The sequence below is a fragment of the Heloderma suspectum genome, chromosome 3, assembly GCF_057233095.1.
Source record: "Heloderma suspectum isolate Gila_16-S chromosome 3, 16-S_ref, whole genome shotgun sequence".
NCBI lineage: Eukaryota > Metazoa > Chordata > Lepidosauria > Squamata > Helodermatidae > Heloderma > Heloderma suspectum.
The window spans coordinates 85,264,029-85,284,538 of NC_139460.1; the positions used below are offsets into that span (position 1 = coordinate 85,264,029).

The 20,510-nt window shown below is 41.1% G+C and overlaps 1 protein-coding gene across 2 annotated transcripts in view; it reads left to right on the top strand.

Annotated features, from left to right (window-relative positions):
* Positions 1-20,510, top strand: part of EVA1C (eva-1 homolog C) — an 84,652-nt gene that overhangs the window by 37,123 nt on the left and 27,019 nt on the right. For both annotated transcript variants that reach the window (XM_084843623.1, XM_084843624.1), the window contains 3 exons: positions 3,324-3,520; positions 10,005-10,128; positions 19,639-19,791. In XM_084843623.1, coding sequence (XP_084699749.1) covers positions 3,324-3,520; positions 10,005-10,128; positions 19,639-19,791 — 474 coding nt within the window. The remainder of the gene's footprint in view (positions 1-3,323; positions 3,521-10,004; positions 10,129-19,638; positions 19,792-20,510) is intronic.

The window sequence follows — 20,510 nt, forward strand, 5'->3', positions numbered from 1 at the left end:
AAAAAGTTTAATATTCTGGAAAAAGAAAAGAAAACACAAGATATTGCAGTCAGCATAGATTATGCAGATTCAACACACACACATGTCTTTCAATTACTTTGAGTTCTTTTGTGCATGGCTATGAGAGAGGGGACTTTTTTTGGCTCTGCCTACTTCCCCCAGAAACTCAAACTGGGCATGAAATATAGAGGCGAGACTGAGCAGCGTGAGACCTGAAGTGTAGTATTCTATGAGCTATTAATGTTTCCTCAGAGTGCAGTGCCTGAGTTAAGCAATCCACATACCAGTACATCACCAGTTTTCCTTATCAAAGGGCAGCAGCCAAATCCCATGACTATTTATATCCTCCTTTGTGTACAAGTATGGATGCATTGTAATAACATCACTGATGTTTTAAATGCCACCTGGAGGGATGAAATCCTATCAAGCCCACAGCATTTTTAAAATTAAATAAATAAAAGGTACCTGCATGCATGAAGCAATGGGAGAGATTTTGGGGTTGTTTTAAAAGCCATTTTTAGAACTGAATAGTGTAATTGTTGGTGGAAAGTGCTTAGATACTGGAATAGGAATTTGTAGGATCAAAGTAGCAGTTAAGATGCTCGGGAACTCATTCAAAAGTCTGCATAGCTAATATTCTCCAGGGAATACTGGGCTGCTTTGTACATGGGAACTTTTGGTTCCAAACAATTTGAAACCTAATCTGTCACAGATTTAGGACCAAATTCTTCAATGTCCTGAGGGGATGCTACTTACAGATACTCTTCTAAGTGGGCTGCCTTTAAACCATGCTGCCAACACACCGGTGTCTTAAAGAGAATATGCTTTACTTGCAGACTTTATACTGAGCCATGCATAATTTAATGTGTGATAGATTCTGCTCCTAATTCCAGTGGAGGAGGCAAGAAAGACAAATAGTTGGGCTTGTTCTTCTGAAGGGGGCTCCTGTGATGGAAGAAACTGCACCTACCAACCTTTTCCTGACAAGATGATATTACAATTAACAGCACCTGAGTGCCCTTTGGACAAGAGGTGGCAACTATATTGCACAGATTTTATTTCCAATAACAGAGTAAATTACATTTTTTTTGGCTCTGCCTACTCCCCCCAGAAACTCAAACTGGGCATGAAATATATCCAATTACTTTGCATTGGATCCAGGTTCTGCCTTCTGTTGATTCACAGAAGCTGCCTCCACCCAATTTTCAAATGCTCTGTATAGCATTTTCAGGGTGCTGGAGGGACTATTGTGGGGAGGAGGAAGTCCAGCCCAGTTGCACATGCCTAAATTTGGATCCAACCCTATGTCTGTACAAACAACCAGATTTCTTCAGGGCTAGTTCTTTCACCCGAGAGAAGCTTAGCCATCTTGCCAAGTGGAAGGGTACTTTACAGATGTATGGTAAAATGTGTGGTTAAATGATCATCTGTAACTACCCTAACTGTGCAATCCCATATATGTCTACTCAGATGTAAGTCCCATTGAGTTCTATGGGGCTTACACCCAGGTAAGTGGGTATAGGATTGCAGCCTAAGTCTTGAGACCAGTTTTACTTTCCTTGAAATCATACTACACTGGGATGATGGAGGGATGCAGTATAATGCTATGCACCAGGGAATTCTATGCTAAAAGTGCTGTCCTTCTGTTTTATTTTCCCTACCAATTTAAAAGGTCTTGTGAAAAAGGATGGGTTTGGTGAGTCATAGTTTTAGCCTTCCCAAACCTGGTGCCCTCAGATCAAGTCCTATCATTTCTAGCCAGCATGACCAGGTTGGGAAAGGCTTTTAGGATCTAGGGAAAAGGAGCAACCAAAAAACAGCAACAAAGATATGATGCACCTTAAAGGTTATATCATACAAATAGTATCGATAAATAGCTGAATGATACTTTTTGCTGCCATTACTGAAAAATATATTGTAAGTATTACTATAAACTTGCAAATATTGATTTGGGATGTGTCTTTTCATGCATTTGTTTGGCTTTAGATAACCTCTCTCTCTCCCTCTCTCTCTCTCTCTCTCTCTTTTTGGGCTTGTTAATTGATTCACATTTTGCCCTGATAGTCTGGGTGCTCCTTTAAATTTTACTGGTATGTTCATAGGAACATTAGAGTAGATTAGCACACAAATTGGAACACAGCATTCCTTGAGATGATACTTAAACCTAGCAAATTAGGGCAACAAACATACAGCTCTTTAGAAAACAAAAATAAATTCTTCCTTCTTTATAATACTAGAATTCAGGGCCAGCCTAGGAAACCGATAGCCATGTTCTTAGGACAGACAAAAAAATATTTAGCATTTGTATAACACATTTCAAACGTATTCAAAGTGATTCATAAAGTGTGTTTGGAACCCTTAAAAATATATTGGGAAGGGTTTGAAGTCATCTGGTGATTTGGAAGGAGAGTGTGTGGCTGTCTGTGTGCATCTACTCTGTACAGTTGTGTGAATCCCAGTCACAGTGCAGAAACCAGTCCCTCTAATTTCAGGGGGACATTCTTCCACTTAATGTTTTTGGATAAGCGTGTAATAGCCAGAAATACTGGGCAAACAGGAGTCGGTGGAGCTTTTTTCATTCCACTTGACCCTCAAGCTTGCAACTCCATTGGAAAATTACTGAGGACTGATTTCTGCAATTAATGAACTTTAATTTAATATGCTAATAAATATGACCACGTTTAACATTCTCCTCCCACTGACCCTTATCAAGGGACCAGAAGAACATGTAATCCAATCCTCTGCACTAAGACAGAAACATTCTGTAGTCTTCTGTAGATCATGTAACTCAGGCCACGGTGCTTTGCCCTCATGAAGCCTAACAGGGGTCACTAGGGATACATAGTCAATACAACAGAAGATGAAAACATAAAATAAAACAAAATAAATGCAACAACCATGTACGAGATAAAGCCTTTCATGACTTTCCCAAGGCCACAGATGAAATCTATAGCAGAACAGGAATCTGGACCCGAACTCCTAGTTACTTTTTAATAAATATTTGATCTCCTTTGACATCTTACCATTTGTTCCATTACTTGAAAATTACAGTAGCTTGTAAAGGCAGCAGGCGGATCCACACATAGTAATACTTACAGCAGACCAATTGAAAGCAGTTAGATAAGTTAGTCATGATTAACTTAAGTCCTGTTGATTTCAATGAGTCTGCTGTAAGTATGTCTAAGTTTGGATCCAAGTCATTTTCTTGAACTACCAGTAAACCTGTTTTAATCAACCGAAAAGATTACTGCAGTTTTCATTTTAACATTAGGGGGAAGCGTTATATATCCTCATTAAATTTAACACAGCTAAATATTTTCTAGGTTACCTAACCAAACTTCTGCAAAACCACACTGTGTGTGCCTGTGATGGTGATCGTTTGAGTCTGCAGTGTCCTCGGCATTCTACAATAAGTGTCCAATCTGCCTATTACGGGCAAGCTTACCAGTTGTGTAGCGCACAGCAGCCTGACGCCATGATGAGAGAGCCCCTAAACTGTGTGGCATCTACAACCTTGCAGGTATTACATATTGTAGTATTTTGTTAAAAAAAAAAGTTCAAAATGCTTCTAAATAATTATTCAGCTGTAACTTCTACTTATTAAAATTCAAAGTATCTTATATTTATTAAAATTCAAAGTAAGGGAAAAATTAATTAATGTCTGCTGTGTTACATTTGGAATATAAATAGCCTCATTGTGGGCGGAAGGATTGATTAGGCTTCCAGACGAGTAGCTTTTCATTTTTCTCAGGGACTTGTAACCGTGTTAATCAATTATCAAGACTCATCAAACTAAATCCTTCCATTCCCGTGTCCCCGCAGAATATGCAGAGCTAATTAATTCTGACATTGAGAATGTGTTTTAAATGTATATTGTGGTCTTATCATTTTTGAACAATAACAATTTACAGTACAGAGTGTTTAAATAAACATTTGGCTTCTTAAATGAAACTGGTTTGCAATTGGGTACAACAGCATGAATCTTCCAAAACTAGGCTGAGTGATGTTGTGGCCAGCCAGCCATGATTTAGATCTGTGGTACCAGCCTCACAGGACCAGTTCATCACAAGCAAAGTGTAATCCACTTGGGGAAAAGAAAAAGAAAGAGAGAGAGAGGCTTGCCACAGACCCAGTGGTTGTATGAGCTGTCTGACTCCCACTCTTGCAAAGCAGAATGGGACAAAAGGGCTCCGAACAATGAGAATGCCCGTTAAGATTCATGCCTAATGGTCCAACATTAATTTGTGCCAAATCCACTGGTTTTGATAGAGATGTATTGGCACTGAGTTTAGGTCAACAGACTTTCCTGAAAGACTTAAATCTAGGTTGCCTACAGAAGAGTTCCAGCTCCAGCTTCCAAGGAGCAGCAGGATCTTGACTAATCCTAATCAAAATAAAGCTGTATTGAAGATTACCAATAATACGTATTCTGAAACACCAAGAGTGCTAGATTAAAAATGAAAGGTTCCAGTGATGAAGGGTATTTTTGAGACCCCTGCCTCATCCCTGACCCCTGTACCCCACTCACTGATCTTACAGTCTTCCTATAGACAAATAAAGTCAATTGTCTTTATAGACATGAAGGCAAGAATTTTGCTCTGCATCATAGTAATCCCCCACCTCAGAAACCATGACAGTCTGGTTCATCATGCTAGATAAACCAGTTGTATTTAAATTTTCCTCACCTGGGAACATTGCTAACACTCTCCTGTGTGATCATACCAAATCAGTCATTGTTTCCTAGGTTTAGAGGAATTTAGGAAAACAACAACATAAAGAATATGGACACAAATTATGGTAGACAATAACAGTAGGGTTCCTGACCTTGAGAGAACCCTACACTGTAATATCCATAATCCTGTTGATTTGCATGAAGTGCAGAGCAATCCTTCCTACACATATTTATTCAGAAGTAGGTCCCATTGTGTCTTGGGTAAGTTACCTGTGACTAAGTCCCATTGAACTCAGTGGGCTTCCTTCTGAGTAGACATATATAGGACTGCACTATAGAGCTGAAATGCAGACTGGAAGGTCGGCAGGTCAGCAGTTCAAGACCCGAGTGCTGCATGATGGAGTGAGCTCCCATCTTCAGTCCCAGCTTCTGCCAACCTAGCAGTTCGAAAGCAAGAAATTGCAAGTAGATAAATAGGTACCGCCTCGGCAGGAAAGGTAACAGCATTCCGTGCACCTCGGTGTTCAGTCATGCCAGCCACATGACCACGGAAGCATCTTCGGACAGCGCTGGCTCTTCGGCTTAGAAACGGGGATGAGCACTGCACCCTAGAGTCGGACACAACTGGTTAGGGACACCTTTTTATAGAGCACATTGAGAGTTCACACTCCTGGCTGAGTTTAGAAGCAAGCTCATTGCTCTTTGATACCACTTGGCATTTTATCCTGTACTAAAATTTATTGAAAAATTATATGAGCTTTTCTTCAGGTATCTTGAAGACACAATAATAAAAATAAAAACGCTGAGGGACATAAAATGTAAGGACTTAGAATTCCTCAGCTGGAATTCATTTGGCAAAACGGACAAAGACCACATGAAAATACTTGGAACTTGAAGGGAGATCTTGCAGCAGGCAGGTAAAAGAGCCTTTTCCTGACTGATATTTAGTTTAGGAAGATTTTTAGGGTTCTCAAAACGAAGAGGAAAGGAAAGGGGAAAGACTATGGTAACACACTGGCTACAAATTACAATACAGGGTAAAAGTTAATGAATATGGAACTACTAGATCCGAGGCAAGGCTATTTTCTGAGGAACTATTCAGGATAACCTGTACATTTTAGTATTTTATATGTTATGTTTATTTGTTTTTGTTTTGTTTTTTAATGAGAGTGGACATTCAGCATTCAACACGTTTAAGTTGTTGGAAAGGTAGCATGTTCTCCTGGCTTAGAGTCCTCTATTTGCCTAACTTACAACCACAGGGTTTCTTCCTTTTCAAGGGCCATACAGCAGACATGAACAGCGCAGTCCTATGTTTACTTGGAGGTAAGGTTCACTGTGTTCAGATAAACTTGGTTAGTTAGTCAGAAGACATCTCAGAAGAGGAGGAGGAGGCAAAAGCCATTTCTCACAAAATCACATGTCAGCTTTCCAAGTGCACAACCTTTTGCTTCATAAGTAATAAAATATGTAAAAATGTGTTGTTCACATGAGGCAACTTTGCAACCGTCCCAGCCTAAATGATTGCAACCAACCAAATGTATAGTTTCTGAGTTCCTTGATTCCCTGTCATAGCCTTCCCCAACCTGTTGCCCTCTAAATGTGTTGCACTATAATTCTCAGCATCTCCAGCCATGCATGCAGGCTGGGGATGGTGGGAGTTGTAGTCCAGCACATCTGGAGGGTACCAGGTTGAGGAAGGCTGCCCCATCAAGTAGCTGGTTTTCACCTACCTGAAGTCAGCTGAACTTTATGTTAGTCTGTGTTGGTCATGTACCAACGCAGCTTTGTATCATACAAGGACAAACTGATACTAACACAGAGCCATATGCAACATACACCCATTTTTTTCTGTTTCTGTTTTGTTGCTTAACAAATTGTACAACAAAATCTAATAAAGAGAACATTCTTCTGGAGAGTTGAGTCAATCATGTTCCATGCCTTAGACAAGTAACGTATCAGTTGGGAGAGTAACATGACACTTCCGATCTGTGTCTTTAAAGCAATTGAAAGAAGAATTGCACATCTTGGTGGTACCACAAGTTGCTCTTTCATTTGTATTCAGGCTGTTGTGTACAAGTGCTTTTACAAGAACGTATTATTTATTTAAAGCACTTTTACCCAGCTTTTTAGCCAAAAAGGTTCCTAGAGCGGCTTACAAATATCAGTAGTAAGACCGTCCCTGCTCTGGAGATGCAGTCTAAAAGACATCACATGACACCTAAGGAAAAAGGAATGGGGAGGGAGGAGGACAAAAGCTAGCTCAGGCACCAGTTCTTAACGTTGCTGTTCTTATTACAACCAGGTGAGATGGAAACAGTTCAGGTAGCCTGATTGAATGACCACTGGCTAGGTGTCAGTTGGGGCAAGCCAGAGGCAGCTGGTCTCTCAGCAGAGGCGAATTGCCTAGCTTCTCTCCTCTGCTCTGGAAACTGATAGAATTTGATCAACCCTAATCATTGTTCTGATGGATATATTTTCCATCAAAACATTGATGATAAACATTTTCAGATCTCTGTTATATCTTTGCAATATGCAAGTAATTATAATGCACATGTCATTACAAATGATATACAAATTTTACAATTTGTTACAAATAAAATACAGTGCATTTATTAGATAAAATCATAATTATAGTTACAGTGACATCATTAATATTGGAATTGATCAAAATGGAGATATAACAAACTCTTACTGAAAGAGGCCTTGGTTGTCTTCATTTCTTCTTCTCACAAGCATTAATGAAGATAATTTAGGTTCAAATGTTAAACTAGTTCAGGATCCTAATTGGTATGAATTCCCAGTATTCATAGAACAAGCCGGGAATGCATTCTCTCAGGCAGTGGAGTTCACTGCACGATGTTGTAAAGAAATAATAACTGGAAGGTGGTGGTTGTAATAAAGCCAACCATCTTTTGTAGATAGAAGCCCTATACCTTCATCAGTTGCATAACAACTAATAACCAATATGTGAAACTTCTCATCTCAATGGGGTGAAACCTTTTACTGTTTGATTTCAGTCTGTTATGCAGGGGTATTTGTATTTGTAGAAACATTAAAAGTTCTTCAGTAAAGAAGAACTATATTTCAGTGAAGCAGAATGCCACATTTTGATAGTTTAATGTGATTTCCTAGTATTTTGTGTGTGTAACAGTATTGGTTGGAATACCGGTTTTATAAGCATGGCTTGTATGCTCTTCACTGCAACTAACAGCTGAAAGGTGACCTTTGGGGCCATGTGAAAGTACAGCTGTCCTTATAAAAATGTGAGGTCACATGATCTGTTCTTTGTGTCCTTACTAGCATGACATCGGGGCTGAATTTGGCCTAACAAATCTTTGGGGATTTAGCAAAATTTGCACAGAAGAATTCTTCAAGGCCATTGCACATCCCAACTGACAAGTGGACATAGAAAAACAATATAATCTTTTACAGATATGTTCACATAGCACTCAAATGAAAGTTATATGTCTGGCACTGTCTTCTAAAAAAGCCCTCTAGTTCTCTCAAATCTCAGATACATATGGCATAGCAAATTGCTGGAAACAAACTCTGATGATCTCATCCTACTCACTCTCTGGAACACAGAGATAACCCAAGCACAGTATTATTTTACAGAAAGAACCAAGAACATTATACAGAAGTCTATTTGCTGAAGGGGTGAAAGGAATCTTCTAATCTGTGAGCGTTCTGACCATCTCCAGTTTTGATTATATTTGTCACCAGATCTTGCTGTATAGCCAACTCAACACTAAGAATGCAGTCCTATAAATATCTACTCAGAAGTAAGCTCCATTGAGTTCAATGAGACTTACTCCCAGGTAAGTGATATAAGACTGCTGCATGAAGTTATAAAAGGCATCACTTATAAAATACTGTGGCCTGGTTTGCACCATCACTACAGCTTAAACAAGCCATGGTGTCTTGTTTAATCCGTTGCGCATGCCAGACACCGTTTGCCTAATTACCCACCCAGGCATGGCTTGTGTCATCCAAATCAGGGCAGTGTGGCTTGTTGCAGGGGGAAATAAGCCATGGCCTGTTGTTATTTGTAGGTTGTTTCCCCCTCAGTGTAAAATATTAAGAGATTTTAATAAGACACTGATTCTAGCCTAGTATAATTGCAGGTTAAGCCACAAGAACATAGTAGGAATTCACAATTGGCTTATACAGGTGTTAATTTTTCTCCTCTTCGATCCTGTTTAAAAGTATTTTTATTGTTTGCCTGAATTATAGAATGTAAGCTTTTCAGATATTGCCACATTTTACAGTCCATTTACAATACATCTTTGGACATCAATTCTCTTTCACTGCTTTATACGCAAATTGTAATATCCTGCCAACTTTTATAATTTCTGCTCGGGAGGTACTAGTTCCAGGAATCTGAGAACAATAGCTAAGAACAAGTTGTCTCTTAGTGTTAATAGTTGCAGCAAGTCCACAGTCTATAAATACCTGAAGCCTAATCAGCCCCTCATATTAGTTCATTCATTCATGACAGTAATGAATTATGTTCTGTGTAAGGAATGAATTATGCTGTATGTAAATTTCAGTGATTAACACCTTTCAAAGTATCAGTTACATCCCAGATTATTGATTGGTTTTTCATTCACTAGAAGTTGCAGCAGGATTAAAACTGCTAATCTGAACAACAGCCACTATCACCATTTTAATTATGAAGTTAGGCCCCTAGCCCCTATTTTCAAAAGCTACATGAGTTCTTAGTCTTAGGGCTGCTTCACACATGACAAATTCTAGAATGTTATCCTGTTGTAACAAAATTTATTTATTTATTGCATTCATATCCTGCCTTTTTTCCTCTTGCAAGGAACCCAAGGAGGCTTACATGATCCTCCTCCTCTCCATTTTACCCTCACAACAACGACCCTGTGAGGTATTGGGCTGAGAGTCTGTGATTGGCCCAAAGTCACCCAATGAGCTTCCATGGCCAACTGAGGACTCGAATCTGGATCTCCCAGCTCCCAGTCCAACACTCTAGCCACTACACCACACTGGCTCTCTACACCGTTCTGTTTTTCCAAGATATCTGCCACTTTGATAACCATGAAGCATTCCTTAGTGGGGATTTGAACCTTGTTTTCTCACATCCAAACCTGCACTGTAGAACTGGGGCATTCATACCAATTGATTCATACTATTATTTCACTCTGTTTGGCTTGGACATCACTGTATTATTACTATAAACAGTAATTTTACCAGTTACCGGTGGATAACAGCTATCATGCATAGATCTTAAAATGTCAGAGTTTGAATTGTTGTATAGTATCATAATCTGTTTTTCAAGACTGTGCTTTTTTGCTCATTGTTTTAGAAAGTACTGGATGAATGCCAGGACCTGAGAGCCTGCCAACTCCTTGTCAATAGTCGGGTTTTTGGACCTGATCTATGTCCAGGAATCACTAAATACCTCCTAGTCTCCTTTAAATGCAAACCTAGTAAGTAATTCGTAGAACAGGCAAGTGTTGTTTGTGTGTGTATGTGTTGCTTTTTGTTTTGTTTGTAGTGCCACTGTAGAAGTCCTTGCATGGATCTATGCAAAGCTTTACAGTGACTTCCCAGTCACTGAACCAAAGTCTGTGACTTTTCCTGTGACATTATTCTTCACTATTTATACAGTCATAACTGGCTGGCAATATACATAGACATTCTACAGAACCAAAAGGCTGCCTTGCAGCTGCTTTTCAGCAGTGTCTTTATGGGTATTATCAAAAATAACTGGAAATTACCCCCACCAAACTACCCCTACATTCTAAAAGGACATAAGACATCTAGGGAAGAAAATAACAAAAACTATTGACTACTGAGGCCCAGTTTGCATGTCACAACAACCCAGGGTTTTTGAAAACAATGTTAAACTATCCATAGACAGAGCATCCTTGGGTTGTTCAGCTGTTCCTGCTTGCAGCAGGAGCAATCAGCAGGAGGGAGCCAGGACACTCACTTGTGCTCAATTGATAACAACCCAGAGCTGAACAACCCAGGGATGCTCTGTGTATGGGTTGCTTAACATTGTATACACATTGGGAACTCTGGGTTGTTGAGGGAGAGACAACCCAGAGTTGGAACCCAGGATTTCACTGGATCACAATGTTACAAGCAACTTCAGGATGCTAGCCTTTCCCAACCTGGTGCCCTCCAGATGTTTTGGACTACAACTCCCAGCATTCCTGCTGGCTGGGGCTTATGAGAGTTGAAGTTCAAAACATCTGGAAAGCACCAAGGTGGGAAAGGCAGCTGTAATCGATAATTTAAAGTGTATTTGCAGAGCCCTCAGGAAGAACATTCCAAAACAATCAAACTAAACAAGCAGAAAAGGAGACGTAGAAGGTTGGTGTCCTCAGCAGCGTAAAAGACACATCAAAAGATACAGAACAGTGAGGGGTTGTGAAGTGAAGAGACTAAATCGGATTCCCAACTCATTGTAATCCACAGATGCTCCTGCATTTGGTGTCTCACAGTAGCCCATAGCAATATAACCCAGTGATACATGGGCATACATCCGTCTGTCTTCAGTAAGCTGTTTTGTAAAATATAAATTCATTAACATTTTATTGTTGTTTTAAAAATTGGTCCAAAACAAGAATAAACAGATGTACAAACTGGTATCTACAAAGAATAGAAGTTAGAATCGGTCTGCTGGCTACTACTTCTGTCAAGAAGCATCCCTCAGGGATACTGTACTCAGTGGCGCAGCTAGGAGCTAAAATCCCAAGCCTCTACAGCTCCCCCCCCCCATGACCACCCAGAGAGCAGCAGGTGATGAGGGCAGTGGCAAACAGGCCCTAGGTCAGCACCTGTGGCAGCATTCTTGTTAAACATTTTAGAGGTAGGGAGTAGCTAAGAGGGCATGTACATGGTTACAGAGGCTAATTTTATTATTTCTACTTTTAAAATATATTACCCTTTTCTACAACAAAATGCTGCTTATTCCCAAATAAATATATTTAGGATCAGGGTAGCAGAAATAAACTCCATTTTATTCCTGTAATCATGATAGTGCTGTGATTTAAATGAGTTTAAAATACAAAACTACATATGCTTTGATTATTTCTTCTTTACTAGGTTTGTAAACAGGGGTTTGCATTGTTTGCTCTAATCTATCAGGAATGTAGAAACAGTTGTAAAGCATGAAATTGTGGGAAGGAAGAAGAGAAATGCTAGTTGTGTGCTTCACAACTGAAGTAATATACATGGGTGTCTAAAGAGGGCCCGCATAAGCCAGCCAGGCTGGCTGGGGCATGCTAGGAGTTTTAGGACTTTTTTCTGTCTAAACATGCATAGGATAAGTCCAGAGTTTAAAACAGGGGTGGGCAACACACAGCTACTAGTGCCCCCTGCCTCAGTGCTGGAAGTGGCAATGGCAGGGTTCCCCCCACCCCCAAACAAATGTGTCCATAGCACTCCCAAGTACTACAGAGATCAAATTTAGCTTGCAAACAAGCTAGATGTAACCCTTGTAGTACTACAGAGCACTTTGCCACCAAATTTTGGCCGTAAACTTCTGGTTTTTTAAAAAAAATATTTTCAGGGTGGTGTCATCCCATGGGAGAAAATGGCTCCCAGGTCTCCCACAGTTGCCCACCCCCAGTCTAACATGACCTATCTGTACCACTCACTGTAATATATATTCTTGGCCACTGATAACAGCTCTCATTTGCACCTATCATTTGCACCACATTCTTCCTCTTTAATTCTCATTATGAATTAAAGAAGAAGAAAACATACATTTATCGTTGCACTTTCCTTTGAATATGCAGAATATGATCATATCTATATTAGCAGCACAATATTTAGCTCACAATTCTCTCTCATCCTCTGTCCTGCTCTAGACTGAGGCTTGGCTCTTTACAAGCAAATACTGGGGGTGACGCAATAGAATAGTCTAGTTGGCAAGCAAATGGTCAAGCACACAGTTTTCAGTCCAACAAGATTTAGGCTAAGGCGGGAGTGGTCAAAATCCAGGGAGAGGTCAGAACACAGACAGGCAGGCAATGAGGATCAGGCAGCAGCAGGAGTAGTCATGATAACAGGCAAGACATCAAACACAGTAAATCAGTCAGATAGGTTATACAGCCCAGAAATTTAGTAAATGGAGCATCAGTCACAGGGCACAATTCAGGAGGCAAAGTACACAACCAAGACTAGATGGGCCAAGCTGTTCCACCACTGGCTGGCTTTCTAGTGAAGGCTTTTAAGCCCAAAGCCAGGTGGACCCCACCCAGAGCTCAGCTGCAGTAATAAGAGCTTTCTTTCCAGAGCCTATTGCTGAGGAGTTGCTTTCTGCTGAGGAGACCTTTTCTGGAGGCGAGCACTCCTTCACACAGGAAGGTGTGTACTAGCCTATTGCTTGAGGTGATCATGCTCCCAGGGGTCAGGGGGTTGCTCAGCCTCTGCCTCAGAGGCAGAGTCCCTTTCTCCTGACAGGGATGGCCCTGCAACCACCTCCCCAGAGGGCTACGGCACCTGTGAGTCTGGTGGCAGGCCCTGGTCTGGGGTACCCTGGGCTTCTGGAGCCTCCTCTGAGGAGGACTCCTCCAGTCAGGGCATGACATCCTCTGTCTTGTGTTCTTTCTTTTTCCATGGAAAGACCATGCTCAAAATGAGATGGCAGGTACTTATATCACCCCTATTGTAACAATGCTTTGAAGTCAAGTGAAAGAGAAGTTTGAGGAATAAATAATACCTCTCTTTGAAACACCCTTGACATGTACAGCACTGTGTGTAATATTAATAGCTGGATGTGTTCTAAAGGCCAAAATCTGTTTGTTGACTGAGTTGGGATTTCTAATCTAATATTGCTTATATTGGACAATTCAAAGGTATGAACAATTTTCTATTTTGAGGCTAAAATAGATTTTGTTTTTGTTTTAGTAATTTTCCTGTTGGGGATTATATGTATTTAGATCACAGAAGTTTGGGACCCAAACTAGAAAAACTTCATTGTGACTCAATTCCATTAAGGTCAATGGGATTTAAGAACTTTATTTTAATTTATTTCATCCAGACAGTCATGAAAGGGGTTCACTGGATTGTGTCTTTGCTTTTACAAAAGCAGTCTCCACTGTATTTTACTTAGCAGACTTCTGTCTGCTGAACAACTTGAAGAAAGAGTTTCAGTGGGTGATGAATGTAGGGAGCCTAGTCCCATTGATTTAAATGTGTTGATTGGGTTGAATTTAGCTATGGATAGAAATTCAATTTGATCCTCTGGATATTTACTCAAAAGTAAGTCAGCCTCCTTGGAAGCCTATCCCATGGCAGTTGTGCACAAGACTAGCAAATAACCTGAGTTAGTGTAGTAGGGATGTACATTACAGGATGAGTAGAAATTCAGATCTCCATTCACACTATGCAGTACAGGTGGAGATTGCCATCGGGTGCTCTGTATTGAAATGTCCATCACAATATCCGTATCTAATCTGTGTTTCCTTCCCAGTTCATGAAAGGATTCCACATATGGAAATACACTTCTATCCATCCATCTCTTTTGCTGGAACAGTATTAAAGCTAGTGACTTAAGTACCATTGAAGCTAACGGAAGACATTAGTCATGACTAACTTGAGTTACCTTGCTTTCAAGGGGGCTTAGTCATTTCTAAATATAACTGGATCGGGCCTCTCTTCTTTAGTCGTTTGCTTAATTTCACTTATTTGCTTAAGGCCAAGAAGTTATTCTGTTGTTCTGGAGAATATTCTCATGTTATCTTATATTTTATTATCCTATTATGTTAACTTTTAATACCAGAACATGCATTACTTGTTTGCCTACTGGACAGCATACCTTAGCTTTGGAACAAATAATAGGCAGCCATGGGGAAACGTCAAGGACTTTTGAATAATGTTGTTTCCTGAAGTTGATAAAAATGTATGTCAGGTTATTCTCAAGGAAAATAGAACCATAGATTGTTACATTTCAAATTAAAGAATTAGTTTTATGTCTCTGGAACACTGCTTCCAAACAAATTTACTTGAAATTAACTCCTTTTGACTTCAAATAGATGTGTCTGGAGTTGTAACCTTAATCAAACCAATTAGTTTTGTCATCGAAAACAACAAAAGTCTTGTGGCACCTTTAATTTAACAATTCTAGAATGGTATATGCTTCTGTGGGCCACAGACCACTTCATCAGATGAAGTTGACACTAAACCTCTTGCCATAATAAATGTGTTAAGTTTGGATCCAGACTTAGTCCTACTTAGGTTAGATCGACTGAAATCAATGGGATTTACATTTGTTTTGGGTGCTTCCAGACAGAGGACTCCTAGTGTTACCACTCAAAAGGCATTCTGCAGCTGTTCCATCTTTTTCTTCCTAATGGATTTTCTGCGTTAAGAAAAGTAGGGGAAAAGCGGTGAGAAAACACAGGTGGGGGTGTACAAGTAGGAGATGTCATTTGGAGTCCCTGTAAATTTTCATGAATGAGACAACACAATGGAGCTATAAAAGCCTCATCTGGAAGCACCCCTGATTGTTTTTGTTGACAAAACTAATTGGTTTGATTAAGGCTACAATCCTAAATGCATCTATTTGAAATCACATCCCACTGAAATCAAAAGGACTTCATTTCAGATAAATGTGTTTAGGAACTGGAAGTTTAAGGTGCAACAAGACTCTTCATTGTTTTTGAAACATGGTTTCTCCCCTGGAAATTCTGTCACCAGTTTCATCTTGATGCTAACCCTCAAAATCCTTAGTTTCCCTAAGGTTACAACCCAAATCTGCCACCTTACTCACAGCTGCTCCAGAGGAACAATTTCCCTCAGCCCTAGCAAGATGAGGCATACACGCACACACCACCGCAGAGAAAAGGTTTTTCCACAGAAAAAAAGCAGAGATGGGCACAGAAAGAAGGTGGGCCTACAGCAGCCTACCCTAACCCGGCACCCTCAAGATGTGCTGGACTACAACTCCCATCATCCCCAGCCACCATGGCCAATGTAGTCCAACATATTTAGAGGCACCAGGATGGCGAGGGCTGATCTACAGCATTCTCATCCTGTCCTTGACATCAGCTGTGCGCACAAGGGCTTTTGAAGATGTGGGGATCAGCAGATGAGGAGGTGGACAGGGACAGGGGTCATCTACATCCACTAGGTAAAAATATGTCATCCCCCCTGCATCTCTGCTGCCCTTCAAATGCTGAATAATTTCCCCCTCCAACCTTTCTTTTTCCCCCTCCAGCCTTTCAGAAGTAGATCGTATTCTGAATAATTTCCAGTATTCTGCCAAAAGGTTCTGTGTCAATATGATTAGCCATACAGATGCAGTGTTCAGATGTTACTGAATCTTCTGGAAGTGATCAGTAGCATCTCTTGCCAGAACTTCTCACTCTATAGTATTTTCACCAGAGATGTAGATTGTTAGATCATTTTAATGCTGTGCATCTTAAGGTACAATGAAAATTATTTATAGAGTCTGACTGTATTATCAGAATTCAGTTCCAGCCCAAATGTTTTCCATCTTTCTTTAAAAATGCCCTTACTTAACGTTTATTAATGACATAAAAATTGCCTAACAGATCTTTTGGGTTGAATTCAGAATAAAATGTCTTAAAAATATAAGGAGAGCCCTGCTGGATCAGACTGACATTCTAGTTTAGTATCCTGTTTCCAGCAATGGCCATTCAGATACCTCTGAGAATCGTACAAAGCAGGGCCATCCCCTCTTGTTATATCCACAGCACCTGTTATTCAGAGGCACACTGCCTCTAAACATGGCCATTCTATTTAACTATTAACCATTCACAAATCTCTCCTCTATAAATTTGTCTAGTCCTTTTATAAAGCCATCTAAACTTCTGACCATCATTACTTTTTGTCACAGAGAACTCTGGATAAGAATATTGTGTCAAAAGTGGTTAAGGCTGCAATCCTATACACCAGCCCTCCTCAATGTGTGTTGGACTACAACTCCCAGCATCCACAGCCAGCCATATTGGCTGGGGGCTGCTGATCTGGAGGCACACCAGATTGGAGAAAGCTGCTATACACATTTACCTGGGAGGAAGCTCCATGGAAAACAATAAGACTTACCTCTGAGCAGGCATGCATATGCAAACTGTGCTTTTTAGCTTCAGAGTCCAAATAAAATGTAAATAAAAATGATTGCTTTGAAGGACTGTTGAGGCAAATACGCCCAACTTCCTGCACATGTATTCATTTTTATTTATGTGCTGTATTTAGTACCTCATGCTTACATTCCAGGGGGAACCTGTCATCTACAAAGCTAGCTTACAAAAATGCACAAAAATAACAACATTTAAGGAAACAAAATAATATATAATAAAACAGATAAAAATAAAAATCACATAAAATACACGATCAACAGCAGATACATAACACAGGAAACAGTGGCATCAGAGTAAAAACAAAAAAGCACCCCCCAAGTAGTTTAGCAACACTTGTTCGCTTCAGCGTCCAAAATCCTTTTTTTTTTTTAAGCCTGGTTTTCATGGTTTTCTGGAAGGTGAACAGCGACTGGGCCAAGCTGGCCCCTTTTGGGGGGGGTATTCCATAACCAAGGACCGCGGTGGCTTAGTGGTTAAGACGCTGAACTGCAGACTGGAAGGTCGGCAGGACAGCAGTTTGAGACCCGAGTGCCGCGTGACGGAGTGAGCTCCCGTCTTCAGTCCCAGCTCCTGCCAACCTAGCAGTTCGAAAGCAAGAAATTGCAAGTCGATAAATAGGTACCGCTTTTGCGGAAAAGGTAACAGCGTTCCATGCACATCGGTGTTCAGTCATGCTGGCCACATGACCACGGAAGCGTCTTTGGACAGCGCTGGCTCTTCGGCTTAGAAATGGAGATCAGCACCACACCCTAGAGTCAGACATGACTGGTTGGGGTCACCTTTACCTTTTTTTTTTAATTCCATAACCACCATGCCATGAACAGAACATTCGTCTCTCCTGTGCCAACCCACCTCACATCAAATCACGTAGGAGCTCTGTGAGCATATTTCATCAATGAATTGGAGTGTCTGGCAGAGCAAACAGGGACATTGCACGCGCGCGCGCACACACACAACAATGCACTTTCAGTAATGAACTTTTCTTTTGTTAATGAACCAGACTAAAACTCAATAGCATAGGAAGCCTGAATGATCAGTTAAAGATCATGAACCTAAAGCTGTGGTCCCCAGATCATGACTCAGAACTATTGCCTTCAAAATCAATGAGGTTTATTTAGAAACAGAGAAATTAATAAATGCAGAGACCTGTGGCTTATCTTATTTGATTAAAGACATGGTTGCCTTAGAGTCTGTCCACAGATAAATGCAGCTCCCTTTTTTCCGTCCACATGATCCCTTCTGCCCCAGTACAAAATTCTGTGAAGGAGAAACTTCAGTGTGAACTTCGATATATACATGTTGTTGTTGTTCAGTCGTTAAGTCGTGTCCGACTCTTCGTGACCCCATGGACCATAGCACGCCAGGCCTTCCTGTCCTCCGCACGCTCCCGGAGCGTGCTCAAGTTCATATTCATTGCAGTGGTGATGCTATCTAGCCATCTCATCCCCTGCCGTCCCCTTCTCCTTTTGTCTTCAATCTTTCCCAGCATCAGGGTCTTTTCCAGGGAGTTTTCTCTTCGCATTAGGTGGCCAAAATATTTACTGAAGCTTCAGGATCTGTCCTTCCAATGAGCAGTCAGGATTGATTTCCTTTAGGATGGACTGATTTGACCTCCTTGCAGTCCAGGGGACTCGTAACAGTCTTCTCCAGCACCACAGTTCGAAAGCATCAATTCTTCGCGCTCAGCCTTCCTTATAGTCCAGCTCTCACAGCCATACATTACTACCGGAAAACCATAGCTTTGATTATACGAACCTTTGTCGGCAAGGTGATGTCTCTGCTTCTTACTATGCTTTCTAGGTTTGCCATAGCTTTCCTCCCAAGGAGCAAGCGTCTTTTATATACATGGATGCAGCCAAAAGCATGAAGCAGTTATTCCTATGGTTGCAACTGTTAGAAAAGCTGCTGCTTTACCGGGGGGGGGGGGGGGGGCTTTATCACTCAAGGCTAAAAATCCTGCTATTTACTGGGGCTTCTGCTTCCGGAATCTTTGTGGGATTCGATTGCGTCCTTTCCACGTGGCTTTAAAAAAACCCTAAACTTCTCCATAAGGGCTATGTGTTTCATTACAAAGTCACTAGGTGGCGCTGTTGCTTTATTTGCAATAAAAGTGACTTTAAACAGTATACCCTCATTTATACCGACTCCATGCTGAGAGGAGGGAAAATGATGAACTTCTCTTGTCATGGAAAACAACCCACTAGAGCTCACAAAGAGCAGGAGGTGCCCTGGAGGAGGACCGCATCATGTACAGGATCCTCAAACTTCTATGAGTAAGCAATCTCCATAGCAGGATAAAAGCCCTGTGTGAAGGAGCCCAGAGGGAGATGCTACTGCTAGCTGTCTCTTTACAATCCATTTCACACTAGCATGGCCAGATGCAAAAGAGAACAGGGTTCCTGCACTTTTAACAGTTGTGTAGAAGAGGGAGTTGCAGGCAACTACACCTGCTGAAATTCCCTCTTCTACACAACTATTGAAAAGTGTCCTTTTTATCTGGCCACTCTAGTTCACACTGATATTCCTCTGTGTCAAGAGTGGGGAACCTGTGGCCCTCCAGATGTTGTTGAACCCCAGCTCATCTGCCTCACAGGATACCCACCCCCACTCTGTGTAATCCTGTTTACCCTTGTGATGCTTAGTGGGCATCATGTGGACAAACAGAGCAGCCACTTACTCATCCTGCCTGAAACATAGCTGACTCATGAAATCCCGCTACTGGTCTGTTGGTTAAGTCCTTCAGTAGTTATGTGACCACTCCACGCCATGGCACCCCGTACATGCTAGTAAGAGCAGAGCATGCACAAATCTTTTTCTGTTACCCAAATGTCCATTTCCCCCTTTATAAACTGAGTTGCCTTTTTCTTTCCTTTCTAGCTGAATATAAAACCAGATCAGTGTGTGAAAATGAAGAACTGAAGCTCCACTGTAAGGAACCAAAATTCCTTAACATCTATTCTGCCTCATACGGCAGGTCTGCGCACGAGAAGGACATCTGTTCTACAGAAACGGGCCGCCTCCCTCAGTTTGGTAGGTTGATAAAGCCCTCACCGAATCCCTTAATTCTAGAATCAAGGTGCTGCAAAACTTTCCCAGAAAAATCAAACACTGATTTGCCATATTATCAGCTACATGCCAAAAGAGTATCTTAGGTCAGGTTCACTCTTATTGTCATCAGCATAGGACTTGCTTGCTCGTGGCTGCTTCCCACCACTCCAGAAACATACCAATGGAGGAACCATGTGGGATCACATGGTGAAGAACCATGACAGTGCTTTCCCACACAGAATCCAGCTTCCATATTGGGTTCTTCCCACATGATCCTATCACTTTGTTCTGTGTCCTCCATGCCTGTGTTCATGAAGGGCATGAGAAGTGGACAGAGGGAAGCAGCTTGTATGCTACTGCTGGTAGCTGTGAATTGATTATTGTGGCATGAACTTGTTGCCTTCCCTATAGATCAGGCTTCCTCAACCTGGTTTCTCCAGATGTGTTGGACTATAATTCCCAGCATCCCCAGCTAGCATGGTGAAACCCTGCTTCAAATTCCATCTTGGGTAGGAGCTAAATTGGTCCTCACAAGATGTAGGCCTTTCCTACTGCAGCCTCCATGCTTTGGAGTGCCCTCCCTGAGGAGACATTGTTTACTTTTAATTAATTAATTAATTAATTAATTAATTACATTTCTATATTGTCCAATAGCCAAAGCTTGCAAAAGGCTATTGACAGGGTCCTTCACTGAAGACTCC